This window comes from Falco biarmicus, chromosome 9 (genome assembly GCF_023638135.1).
Source record: "Falco biarmicus isolate bFalBia1 chromosome 9, bFalBia1.pri, whole genome shotgun sequence".
In the NCBI taxonomy this organism is placed as follows: Eukaryota; Metazoa; Chordata; class Aves; order Falconiformes; family Falconidae; genus Falco; species Falco biarmicus.
The window spans coordinates 29,896,178-29,909,184 of NC_079296.1; the positions used below are offsets into that span (position 1 = coordinate 29,896,178).

At 39.6% G+C, this 13,007-nt stretch overlaps 1 protein-coding gene and 1 long non-coding RNA gene across 4 annotated transcripts in view; one reads left to right on the forward strand and one right to left on the reverse strand.

Moving 5' to 3' along the window:
- The window catches only part of LOC130155221 (uncharacterized), a 43,447-nt gene extending 30,648 nt beyond the window's left edge, over window positions 1–12,799 (forward strand). Inside the window, exons 3-6 of one of the 2 annotated variants that reach the window (XR_008823950.1) lie at window positions 8,279–8,441; window positions 10,303–10,358; window positions 10,992–11,088; window positions 12,678–12,799. This is a non-coding gene — a long non-coding RNA (uncharacterized LOC130155221). The remainder of the gene's footprint in view (window positions 1–8,278; window positions 8,442–10,302; window positions 10,359–10,991; window positions 11,089–12,677) is intronic. The other variant, XR_008823951.1, reaches the window with a different exon arrangement.
- MYOF (myoferlin) overlaps window positions 7,753–13,007 on the reverse strand; it is a 72,134-nt gene continuing 66,879 nt past the window's right edge. For both annotated transcript variants that reach the window (XM_056352271.1, XM_056352270.1), the window contains 8 exons: window positions 12,806–12,894; window positions 12,625–12,720; window positions 11,877–12,018; window positions 11,466–11,565; window positions 10,402–10,595; window positions 9,329–9,438; window positions 8,857–9,004; window positions 7,753–8,410 (listed from right to left, as the gene is read on the reverse strand). In XM_056352271.1, coding sequence (XP_056208246.1) covers window positions 8,375–8,410; window positions 8,857–9,004; window positions 9,329–9,438; window positions 10,402–10,595; window positions 11,466–11,565; window positions 11,877–12,018; window positions 12,625–12,720; window positions 12,806–12,894 — 915 coding nt within the window. In that variant the 3' untranslated portion in view covers window positions 7,753–8,374. The remainder of the gene's footprint in view (window positions 8,411–8,856; window positions 9,005–9,328; window positions 9,439–10,401; window positions 10,596–11,465; window positions 11,566–11,876; window positions 12,019–12,624; window positions 12,721–12,805; window positions 12,895–13,007) is intronic.

A 13,007-nucleotide genomic window follows, 5' to 3' on the forward strand; every position in this document is an offset into this window, starting at 1 on the left:
AGTATTGGAGTAAGCACTGCCAACAAGGCCAGGTGTAATTTAAAAATATTTATGCATCGTCAGTTCTGGAATTAATCTTTCTTAATTGAATTGACACGAACTCATGTCTGCAGGTAATGTAAACTGTCAAATGCTCTGCCAGTGACAGCATGTTGGTCAGGGTGGTGAAGTTAATGAGAGATCTAAATTATGATGGAATATCTCAGCATTGGCTTTGGAGCCTGGTGTTTATAAATTCGTTAGTAACATCACATTAACTACAGGCTACAGACTCTGGAGTTCAGAAGGGCTAATTATTTGTTTGCAGTTTCTGCAAGAACTAGGGGTGAGAGAGTTGTACCTCAAACATTTTAGTAGTATTATTTGCTGCGGTGAGATTTCTTTCCCTTGAAATGCATATAATGGAATTTTAAAGCATAATATATTTCATTTGATAAACAGTGCTTTTATAGACTGGAGATACTGTTTTAAAATACGCATATCAAAGCATTTGTCAACACTATCTAGGAGGGTCTTACTGAGTTTCCACTGACAGCTAGATCAAGTCTGCAGTTACCTGTTAGCAGAGCAGTTAGCACAGTCTAATAACGATGCTTTGTTTTCCTTCCCCTCATCAGAAAATGGAATTACTGTTAGCTTTCTAAAATCCAGAGAATGCAAGGAGGATGCTGCGTGTGTAACAGAAATCATAGATAATGTTTATGATGAAGGAACAAAATCGGCAGATGAGCCTTTGCTTGCAATAGGCAACTGTTCATGAGGATTTCCCAGGATCTTCCAAGCTCAGTGAAGCGTCACGGGCTCTGCATGACGCGCTCAAGGGTGAGGCTGCAGCCAGGTTTTACTGAGGGGAGGCAGGAGCTGATGAATCTAGTGTCTGAATCCTCTGAGATGAGTACTTGCTTACGTGCCATAGTAAGTACTAGTAAGCATCAAACTGCTTTCTGTGCTAGTTAGACCTTCTTTGTGTCTTCTTTTGATTCCTTTCCCTGTTACTCATTCTCTTGCTTACCAAATGCAGATGAAGTCAAAAGACATTTACAGATAGATCATATGAAAAGATGCTGACCTGATGAGACTAGAATTCGTGGAGGTCTCTGGAGCTGGTGTCTTCATATTAGCACTTGGCTTTCACAGTAGGGTTCATTCTATGGTGTTGCGTCTGCCAGCTATTTCCATAAGACTTTTGACTATTGTCTTATGACTGGAGTAGTACAGGACAGGTTAGAATAGACCAGTGTTTGATGTTCTAACTAATGTGGCATCTTATTCTTGTAAAATTTAGGTGATTTTCTGGTTAAAATTACAGCAACTTGTTTCATTGTTGTGTTAGTGTGGGTCTGATCTTTTATGTACATACCATTGAAAATTTGTAGTCCTGCCTTAACCCTGAACATATTTATGAACAATTTTAAAATAATAAAGATAATTAAACAGGACTAGGACTTAAATGAGTAGCTAATTCACCTGGCCTTGCCTCTGTGAATTAATAGAAGCAGTTTCTACTTTTGCAAAGTGGTAACTTGGGAGTAGCTCATTTGGTCGGATCCACCAGTAGAGAGACCATTCCGATTCAGATTACTTCTTTATGTATAAAAGGAAAACATAAGCTCATTGAGGTTGAAATTTCAATTGAGAAGGTGTGGGTTTGTTCATCTCTTGCAGATACAGGGAAAAGGGTCTATTACAGCCTGGCCTGGATTCCTGAGAGTTTGTAACGGCTCCAGCACTGCATTGGGCTTGTAGGTTTTTCTGCCCAGTTCAGATGTAGCTACTGGTAGCTTTCTGAAGCTTTTCATTGAAAGTACTCTTCGGATAAAACCAACAAGCATGCTGTTTTCACAGATGGGCTATGGAATTTTTTTCTTTACCCCTTTTTAATTGTCTTCACACCAAATTTTCACAGCATTTTTTTTTCATTGCATTCAGATAAAAAAAAATATTGGAGGTGAAATTTGGTATTTCTAGTTTCCAAACTGGAAGCCCAGCTTTTGAACTAGTAGTGACATGCAGCAGTGAATATGTATAATATAGTTGAAGTTTTACGGAACAGGTGGCCACATGCTTAACGATTGCTACGGTAAGGCATTTCAGAGGTGCATCAGCATCTGTACCGTGTGAGCTTTGCAAAGGTCAGACTGATTTGGAGGCTGGCCGAAATGAAGACGTTTTCCCATGTGCTCCAAAAGGGACAAAGAGCAGATCAGTCGTTAGAGCTGATGCTAACAGCAGAGCTCTCCCGTGACTTGGCAGGCTGGCTTGGCATTCGCTGTGCAAGAAGGATTTGGTGTTCCAACCCATTTTTTTCCCTCCTTATTGCCCTGAGCACACAAGTTTGTTTTCAGGGTCTTTTGCTAGTTTGGGAGCAGGGGAGGTATGGTTCTCTTTCATTGCTTCGGGGGATTTCCATTCCATTTTCCTTTAATTTGCTCCTCCCTGTTAATCGCATAAGAGAAGCTTAGAGTGTTAAGTGAACACATAATACTTGGTCCATGTGTACGAGCAAGAAGAATTCAGATTTGCATGTAAATAGCTATCCTCAGGTTAGACCTTTACATTTGGAAATAAGTTCTTTTCAGGTCTACTTTCCCTCCATTGTTATGTGTTTTATTTAATGTGAATGGTGGATGTTTGGGGAGGGACAGAGGTTTGTCTGACTATTCAAATTCATTGGCAGGGTTTAAGTTGGCACAGCATGGATCAGAGCAAGATGAGCAGAGACATCTTATTTCTAATTAAAAACGTACGCACATATACTTGCCCAATTGAAGTAAAAGTAAATCCTTTCTCAGAGCTGATTGCTTCTACCTGTCTACTTTTTTTTGTATAAACTCACAGCACAGTGGGACAATCCCATTTTGTTTCAGGATTTTTAAGGCAAGAAACAGAACTAAAAACTGGAATGGCAACACCAGATGAAGATCTCAGTAGGTGTTCTGGTTCCTTCTTTTCTTACATAAATACTTGTTTTGGTATTTCCCCCTCCTTTCTTAGTATTCTAACAGTAGCAGTTATATATATTGCATATACGGTGCAGGCTTTTGCATGAGGGCAGATTGATTATGTGGTAGAATGTGTTTATATATTAAACTGATCTGCTGTGGGCAGGATTAGTTTTAAAAGTTTAAATGACTGCCTCCTATGTCAAAATGGGAACTCTTTAGCTTTGAAAAAAGCCTGACAGGCCAGGGAGTCATCACTGGAGTCCTAGAGGTGCCTTTGGAGGCCTGTGTGTGTTTCTTGCACCCAAAAAGGAAGGGCATATCATGCTGCGGTGAAGGCGCTAATTAACTGTGCTGTCAGTTCTCAGCCAGATAGCTATCTGAAGAAAACATTTGTTAACTATGTTAATTAAAACGAAGGCTTCATGTATCTGGGAGTAAAAGCAGAGCAGGTTCATATACAAAATACTTCTGCAAAGTTTCTCCCCTTTGAAATCAAGGAAAGGAGGGTTAAAAAACCTGGACTTTTGCTGCAGAAGCCTGGTGCTTTTCTCCAAGGTAGTGATGTCTGACATTCTGTTGCTAACTGGAGCTTTCATTGGTTTAGCTATGCTAATATCTGTCTTTTACATTTAGAGTAAGTGTTGGGCTTTCAAAGGATTCTTTGTCTCAACTTGTAAGTTGTCATGTTTGCAATATCCATCCTCATTTTTGGCACATATGTGGACTGGTGGCTAAGTACTTTTTTGTTACTTTATTATTTTTTTTTAGTTTTTCCTATTATATTTGCCCTCCTGTGAGCAAATGAATTCTTCTGCACAGGAATGACCTTCAGTGGATGTATTCTTGTCTCCCTGAGCCTGCCCGCAGTCCTGAAACAGAGTCTTGGGGCAAAGGAACTTGCTGATAACTCAGTTTGAGAATGTTTTATTTGATGACTACATCAGCTTAAGATATTCTTCTCAAGGCCATAAACCATTTCTTTCAACACACCATAGTACTATGGTTTGAAGCAAGTAAGAAAACTGGCCCACACTAGAAAACAAAAAAATCAGAAAGGGTGTAGGAAGAGGTTGGTGGTGTTTCAATTTTTTCCAAGTCTGATTTTGTTAGTCAAGGGCATGGTAGCGAATAGGAATAAATATCTGAAGTTAGTAACGCTAATGCATTGTGAGGCCATGGTCCCATTGGAATGGTGTCTCTGAAGCTGGTCTGTGATCTTCTGAGATCACTTCTTCGTGGTATTTTATCTGAGAACCCGAGTAGTAAGGAGTATGTACTCAGGGCTAGAAGACTTGGGAATTCTGCAAGGAAGGGCGTCTCTCACATCTGTGAGTATATAATCCTGCTCCCAGTTGCACTGTGCTATCTGCGAGCGGCACACCGTTCTGGGCATTCCTGCCCGTGAGTGCGGGATGTGGTGCAGTGTAAGAGCTGGTGTATTTTGTGATATTGTCCTAATACGTAAATGCAGGGAAGTGTTACAGCTTTTCTTTGTTCTTACTAAACCAAATAATATGCTCTACCAGTGTGTTCAACAGTTATCTTAAAAACTGCACTCAATTGTCTCCTTTAACCTTTTGTAAATTTTCTGCCTTTTAGTTTGAAGGTTTTGAGGATGAAGAAGGATTCTTTATGTGTGAAAGTGCATGGTTCTAATATAGTCCCTGAAGAAAGGCATCCAATTCATGTGTGCTTTACCTCTCTGTAGCTTACTTTAGATACCTGTTATTTGTTACTCTGTCCCTTTCCAGGCCATTGCTGACCTCCTAAGCTTCTCTTGCACAGGAGGCCTTCTCCTACCTGTTTGCTCTTGATTACTTTCCTTGTCTGCATTTGAGTCATAATTCATTAATAATGTGCCTTTTTTGAGACCTGTAGTAAAATCAGATATGAAGTTTGAACGTGAGGATTATGATTGATACAACACCGTGCATATTCTGGCTCATTTGTTGTTCCCTGTCTGATGATACATCTGACTTTATTAAATAGTTTGCCTACCCGCTGTTTCTATTGAGCATTCCCATTTCTTTCCTGCATATGAATTTTTAAAGAATTCTTAAAGAATTTTCTAGTTTTCCTTCTTTAGAGAATTGTCTTTCTAGTTCTGGTCCCTGTCTATGTGTGACAGCCTGTGTGTATATGTGACCACAAAGCTGAGTGCTATTTACTGGCTGAGCTTCGACACAAGGTTCAGCACTGAACGCTGCCATCTCACTCCTTGGTACTGCTTTCAGGCTGCTCCATGGGTGCTCAGGCACCTGGTGGCGCGGAGGGAAAATCCTGCTCCCTGCTCGCACAACTGCACCCGTCAGTGCTCCCTGCTCGCACAACTGCACCCGTCAGCGGGGCCCAGCCTTGGAGCCCCTCTCTGTCTGCAGACAACAGGAGCTCCCAAAGGCGCTTGCCGGTGTGCTTTCCAAATACACTCAGAAGTCATGGCCTTTGATGGGACTGTGTTTCCCTTAACTATTAAATGTATCTTATTGTTGAGCCCCGTATGTGAGATGTATTTAGGATCAGAACAAACCGGAGGCACTGCAAGGCCTTTGTGAACACATGGGACTTGGGATGCCATCTTGTGGTTGTTCAAAGAAATGCAAGAACGGCTTGTGGGTGTGGAGTTCATTGCCTCTGTTTTACACTGAGCTGGTTTAGGTGCACATTTTTCTTCTTGAGCTACGTGATGATTCTTCCTTGTGCAATCTGTCTAGCTGTAAAGTACATGACAGCAGCTGTTAACCTCCCTACAGCCTAATTCCAGTAGTCAGGGTTTGGGGTGACTACAGCAAACAATCTATAGGAGTCATGTGCTGCTTCCATACCTGAGTGTATCAAGAGTGCAGCTGCTATTTAAAGCTACGTGGTGTCAGAGACAGAAGGGCTCTGACATACTGCTGGCAAGTGATGTACTGCTGTTATTTAGCCATTTTTTGTTAAAAGCACTTTCTGTTTAGCCTTTCCCTTGCTGTTTCAGCTGGCTGGCATCTCGCGTTTGAACGACATGCAGGTGCAGAGACTGTAGCCTCAGCAAACTTTCTTTTCCCGGAGCGGAGAAGTCATTTTAGACCCAGATATTTTCTGTGAAGCACAGAGCCTGTATATCAGGGACTTACTGACAGGGGTGCAGCTGAACTGGCCCCATTAGCTCACAGGCCAAAATATTTGTCAGTTTATCAGTGTAGGCAAAGCAAATTCATAGGAGAAGGAACTTGTGGAGTCAAGTAACTTCCTGTTACGAGACTGATCAGGCACATCTCTGTTCTGCCTTTTTTTCTGTGACCTCAAAGGGTGTTTACCTCAGTTGTTGGCAACGGGAGCCGTACCGAGCTGCCCTGGCCAAAGTGAACATCCCAGATGTCAGTGCAGATCAGAAGCAGCATAAAGTTGTTCCCTGCACAGGGCTAAACCTTTGCTAACTGTTTACACGAGGCAAAAAGCTACTGTATGCCAAAGTCTGCACAGCAGCTGTACCAGGGATTACAGATTTGACTAGCACTGTGTGGAAATATCAAAGAGATTTCTTTCTTTCTTTCTTGTGAGCACGTGGAGCAGGTTGGGAGATGGAATGGCTTCTCAGACTTTTCAGGTTTTTAATAGTTTCACTATTACTAGGCAATACTATCAAGCCTGTGCATGCTTGGACAAAAAGTCATTTCGAAGAGGGTGAACTCGAACCCAGAAGGGCAGTACCTGCCTCTCTTCAAATTCTAGGTGAACAGGCTTGCTCAGGTGTCTACTCCCTTTCATAATTGTTTTCTGGGTTAAATGCTTTCTAATTACAATGATTTCAAGCAACATGCTTTCTTGTTGTACAATGAAAATAAAGCTGCTGTGATTTTTGCCATCTGTCAGATTTATGGCATTGACTGAGACAGATTTTAATAGTGGATGAAAAACATTAGCTCATGCAAATTGCCCGTTATTTCTGGAGCGTTATTTCTTCATTACTGAAGGGACAATCCATCTGCGTGGTGATAAGTTGCAATTCTGAGCTCTCATTCATAGGGCAAGATGCTTGAGAGTTTCTTAACAACCAAAAAAATACGGGCTTTGTTATCTTTTTGACAGGATGACTATTGCTTGTTCCACTCTAACCACTGGGACTTCACAATCTGGGATTTATTTCCTGTAATACCTTTACACTAGCTTGATCAACAGAGTTAAGTCAGTATAATTTACTTATTTCACCTGACACGTGCATGCTTGTTTTACAGTGCTGTGTTATAAGAAAGCATTAAATGTGCCACGAAATACAGAGATTTTTCAAGACTAATTCATTCCTGCAGTTATTTTTGTCATCTTCTTAAAGACAGCTGAAGTCTTTATCCAGTCAAGAGCATGACAAACATACAAAACGCTGATTTCAGGTTGGCTGCAGATTTCCTACATTTCAAGCACCAGAGAATGTTCAGAGAGATGCTTCTGCTTTGGCTCTCCAAAAGTGAGGTAGAATCCCAGACTATAAGCTGATTTTTAGTGCAGATTCTATTTTACTGTGCCTAGAGAGAAGAGACAGAGGCTGAATGGCATACTTCCCCCACACATACCGGATTTCAAACAGGGGTTGTATCCGAGTTGTGTATCCTCTTACTGTACTCTAACTATGAGGAATATAGTGAAACTGTTCCACAACTTTAATGAAATTCATTAGAACTTTGCGCAGAAATATTTCCTTATTCTTCACTGTAAAAACAGCAGTAAAATACCTTAAACTCTGTAGTTCTGGCATTACATCCTGTGATAGACACTGTATCATACCTAATTCATTGTAGTTTTGCAACTGATAAAAGAAAACTGGAAACTCGCATTTTACTTGTGGATAAGTTTATTTAAACATGTGTAAATTATACCAAATAAACAGTGTAGTATTTATTTCTCTGTGCATGCAGTTGTCAAGATACATACATAGCGTTGTCAAGTCTGCAGTGCAGCAACAAAGAATTTTAAGCGTCATGGTGCTGAAAACTTTTCTAGAAACAATGTCTGACCGTTCTTTGATTGCACTGTGAGGTTTCTTTGGTATACATAAGTAGTGCTTGTTTTTGATTAAATTAAAATGCAAAGTTTCAAAGTGTGTCCAATAGAGAGGTATTCTGAAAAGGAAGTATAAAAAATGGAGAGAGCAATAGTAGGCAGCCTCTTGAGTGATTTTGACGAAAAATCGAGTTTGAAAGCAAGGAAGTCAGAACTTTGCTATGATGTTTAATACTACTGAAGTAAAAAAATGTACATGAAGCATGAGGGGGTTTATCCTTTTGTTTTTTCAAAACACCTGCCGTGACCTCTTGAACCTTGGCTGTCCTTGGTTAAATTCTTACTTCTCTATTTTACAGTTCCAAAGGAAGGAGAGCCTTGCCCAATTTGGTCCACAGACTGAGGCGAAACCTTATTACTGCTTAAAAAGATGACGTAAAAAAAGAAAGTCTTCTTTAAATTGGTTTCACGATCTTCATTGACAAATAGTTCTGTTGGGGAAGGAGGGAAGAAGCAACAGAGGTAAAAAGTTGTACACAAAATACTTCGGTGTAGTTTTGTAAAAGACATTTAAGATACTAAAATGGATCAGAATATATTCAGGGTATGGTAATTTCAGTTAAAATACAGTAAAAATGAGCACGATATTTCAGACTAAAGTAGACTGAAATCCAGACTCTAGCCACTCTATTAACTGTTTTTAATTGTATGTTAACACTTCTAAAGCACTCACTTGGTCCCTCTGTAGTTAATAGGTTAGTTCTAACATAAATTTTAATTGTTTCTTAATCAGTTGAAATTGTTTATAGCTCTAAGGATATAATCCCTATCTCCCTGCTAAAATTGAGTTGATAGAATCTTTTGTCTGAATTAAGGAAGTCACCCTGTTGATGACTCACATATAAGCTGAAGAACAGTAACATGTAAAAATTCTTACCGGCAACGAATAGAGGAGTACTGCTACAAACAGGAGTAAAATCAGCAAGATGATAAGCCCTATGAAGAGCCATTTAAACCTGCGCCACACAATAAATTTCATTGTCTTGCAGGGATTTGTAAACCAAAGGAAGGAAGTATCTGGTCGGCTGCATTTTGAAAGAAACAAGTATTACTCATACTATAAAGACAGGGAATACTTAAGCCTGAGAACATAACACGTTAAAACATGCCGGTTTGGAGGTTGAAAGAAACAGTTTTGTAATGTAAGATGGCAGTTTCAGTAAATGTGTGCCATTAATACTCAAACCACCTTGCATTTTATCCCAATGCTTGCAGAAAGAAGCAAGACTGGCTTCTGTAAGTTAAGTTTTGCAAAGGATGGATCCTTTACTGCATGCAGATTTTGTCAAGAACATCATACTGGCTAGATATTTATTATTTCTCCAACTAGCGAAAGAAAAATATCTTACTTTGGTAGATCTAGTTTGGGGTTCATGTTGGGTTCATCTCTTCCTTTACCGGCTGGCCTTTCCTCAGCTTCTTTTTCATTGACAACTTCCAATGTCATTTCGACTTTACCCTTTAGGAAACAAGTGGCATGAGACAAGCACCTTATGGCAACAGTACTAAGGCTGCCTGTTCGGTACTTATACAGCAGTTTGGAGTCGGCTCACTGTGTGCATCTGTGTGTTTTCCACTTCCTTCTCAAAATATATTTATTTCTGCACGATGACAGCGTCACAACAGAGTGTCAGAGAATGACCGAAAAAAGTATCACAGTGCATAAAATTGTTGCGCTAATTCATTTGTAGTTCTGTTTTAAGCTATACATTGGTTTTTTCCAATTTTGCAAAACAAAAACAACTCTTCTTTCAAGAATAACCCAAGGACTGCATTTTTTCCAAATGACTAAGCATCTCATTTTTTATATTGCTGAGGTTGATATATGTTTCTGAATATTATTCCTCATTTATTAAAATTTAAAGGCAAAAACATAAGAAGAACTCGACACAATTGAAAGGCTTAATATTCTAGGAAGTGACACATGTCCATTTCTATTCTTCATAGAACACGTTAAAATGCATTGGGTCATATGATTGCCCTCATAATCACGAAGGTAGTCAGGGTTTTCCAGTATGTAAGTTATATTTGCTGTGTACAAAAATGCTTTGTACATTCAAACTTTAGTCTCTAATGCATTTAGGACACTTTGTGTTTCTCCTAAGCAATAATATGGTAAGCCACACAATAACTCTGTGGCTGCTTTAGTGAGGTAACACGACTCTAACTGGTGCCAGAGTCCTTCAAGTTAAACAAAGTTAATATTTAGATTAATTTTGTTTATAAACTCATACTTTAAAACCAAAAATTGTTTATGGAGCAAAGTGCCTGAACTTGTGCATGAAATATTCTATTCATTTCTCCCCTGTCTGTTCACTGGAAGCTGACAGCTGAGTGGGGGGTACCCTTTACAATCAATGTTTAGAATTTGAAAATAAGGTAAGCACGTTTTAAGTACTTTTAAAAGAACTAATAATCATACCGCTAAAATACGGGCACCATCCTTTTCAACATAACATGGCCACCATCCTTTCATGGATTTCTGTTCAAAGAGAGAGGCAGTCCTGGGAGCCTTCTGAGGACTGTCTGCCTTGTATTCTGGAATCATGTCTATATTGCACTTCTCTGGAACTTTTGCTGGAATGATTGTTTTATGTAAATCAAGTTCCACAAAGCCTAGGAGATGGATGAGAAAATAAACACCGTGTTACAGAACCAACCATAGAGCACAGTGGTTCAACATCAACCTTTCCTATCTCTAAACATGTTATACAGGAAAAACAACCAACATACGCTACATTCTTGTTTGTCTAAGGATGTTGTGGGACAGGCTGTGTTTAAGCTTACCTTGCTGGTGTCGAAAGCACTGGTGTTTATCAGTTGGACTTGGCAAGCTCTCGTCCCCCCTTTTTTAATGCAAGATCACCTAATTTTTAATAGACAATTTTTTCCCCACACCCCTAAACAGAAGATAACCAAATAGAGCAATGGAATAATAATGTAATTTGACATAGTTAAATGCATGATTTAGCTAACTTTAACGACAGTTATAAATCAATTCTTTGCTTTCAGATTTTGAGGCCTATAAGGTTTGCATCTGAGCTAAAGACTTGGGAGCTGTCTCAATACAGGGCAGAGAGTCTTCTGTAGAGCAGCATCTCTACAAAAGGTAAGGATCATTAATGGTGTGAAGTAGATTGCTTAGCCTAAATCATAGTCTTATGTAAATACTTGGATTTGAAGTACTCTTGTTTTTTAAGTAATTTTGCTTAAAGAAAGAAGCAAACTAAGTTTTCATGCACGTTATCATTTCATGCAATTTGTGATAGGGCTTACGCTGAGTGAAAAGTATCTTGTTCTACCTGCAAGTAGGCCTTTACTGAGTGAACATGAGCACAAGTGACCCTGTACTGTGTGGGAAAGCAGGAGTGTATTTGCATGCTCAGTGGCTCATTTTGTGAAAACAATCCTTAGCCAATAATTTAAAATTGTTCAGTGTTATCTCTTACTTTGAGACAACAATAATTTGTTTCTGAGAAGTCTTACCCAGGTAGTCATCCAAGGAGAACTTGTCATTATCCCATATTTGAATGATCAGTTTGGGTGGGATTCTGAATTCTGTCTTGTCAAGACTCCAAAAATGTTCCTAAAATTTTAAAAACCAAAACCCAATCAGCTTTTAGAGTTATTTATGAAAATTCAACGCTGTGGTCTGTTAGTACTTGTGAATTCCGGGGTTGGTGGAAGTATTAAGGATCTAATCTTGTCCTTGCTAAGAGGAGACCACTGTTGCCAGTGTTTTATTCCCAGTGCAAAGGAAAAACTGAATCTGTTTACAATAGCAGCGTGAGAGAAGTACACAGAACTGAGCCAAACCGTCCCTTTTAATATGTAGGTACAAAATTATCAGACTAATTACAATTGGTTCCAAGTATTGAAATCTTTAGAAATACTTACCTTTTTGGAAACGACACAGAGTTGCTCTGCCGGGAGATAGTCAAAAGGGAACACAAATCTCCAGTTGAAGTTCCCTTCACCATCCAACGATCGGTAGTGAACATCGGTTTTCTGCTTATTTTCTTCATTACCAGGCATCCATCTGGAAATACAGAGAGAAGTGTCTGGTGTTTGCAGTAGGACGACACTGGTGCTTGTTTGTACTATAACCACGTCATCAAGTGGTTGCAAGCAAGCTGTAAGTGTCACTCACAGAGGGCTGGAAACTTCCACATCCTTTCTCAGTTTGGTTCCAATTTGGAACTGCAACTAAGAACATCTGAACTGAATTTAATCTGCTAAGTGTATTATTATATCAGTGGTGAGTTGTTGGTGGGGTTTTTTAATTTCTTTTTTAGAAGAAATTAGATCAATAGCCTGGTAGTATATTTCTCTGTTTTCTATTGATTTTTTTGACATAGTAAGACCAGGAAACATAACAAGTACGAATCCAGGTTATGCAGCACTAAAGCTATCTTTTCAGTTGCTTCTTATCTCAAGAGGTGAACTTCTGGGATCTTTCGCTGCACATTAACTGGTCATGCTTTATCTCGTAATACTTGTGTACTTCTCTGACGTTAGCGCTATTTCAGAGGCTGTAGTGTGCACTGACTTGGCTGAACCAAATCATCTTTGGAACCCATGGTCTAGGCATTCCCAGGACATTCTGAAAGCCATTCAGTTGTAAGTGTTACATGACAGCTCTTACCCCTTCACGTAAATGTCACTCATTTCTTCCCCTGTGATGCTCTTTTCATCCAGAAGAACATCTTTGGTGTTCCAGACAATCACCCGCAAGATATACCTATGAGAGAAGATGTTTGGGGAAAGAGAATTGCATTGCCTTTGTCAGGGCTGCCAGATGGTGTGTAGTACATACAGATACTCACTTCTTGGCTTTTCGGGGAGTGATGTTGAAGGGAGGGCCTGGTGGTCCTAAGCTTTTGGGGAAAACATCGACCCACATCTGGAGCTTTCCCTGTAGCAGTGGAGAAGATGGACGAGGGATTGTTTTTTGCATACAAGTTTGTCATGTTAATTCCATGGAACTGCTTATTGACATGCTTAGTAATATTTTAGCCACAGAGCAGA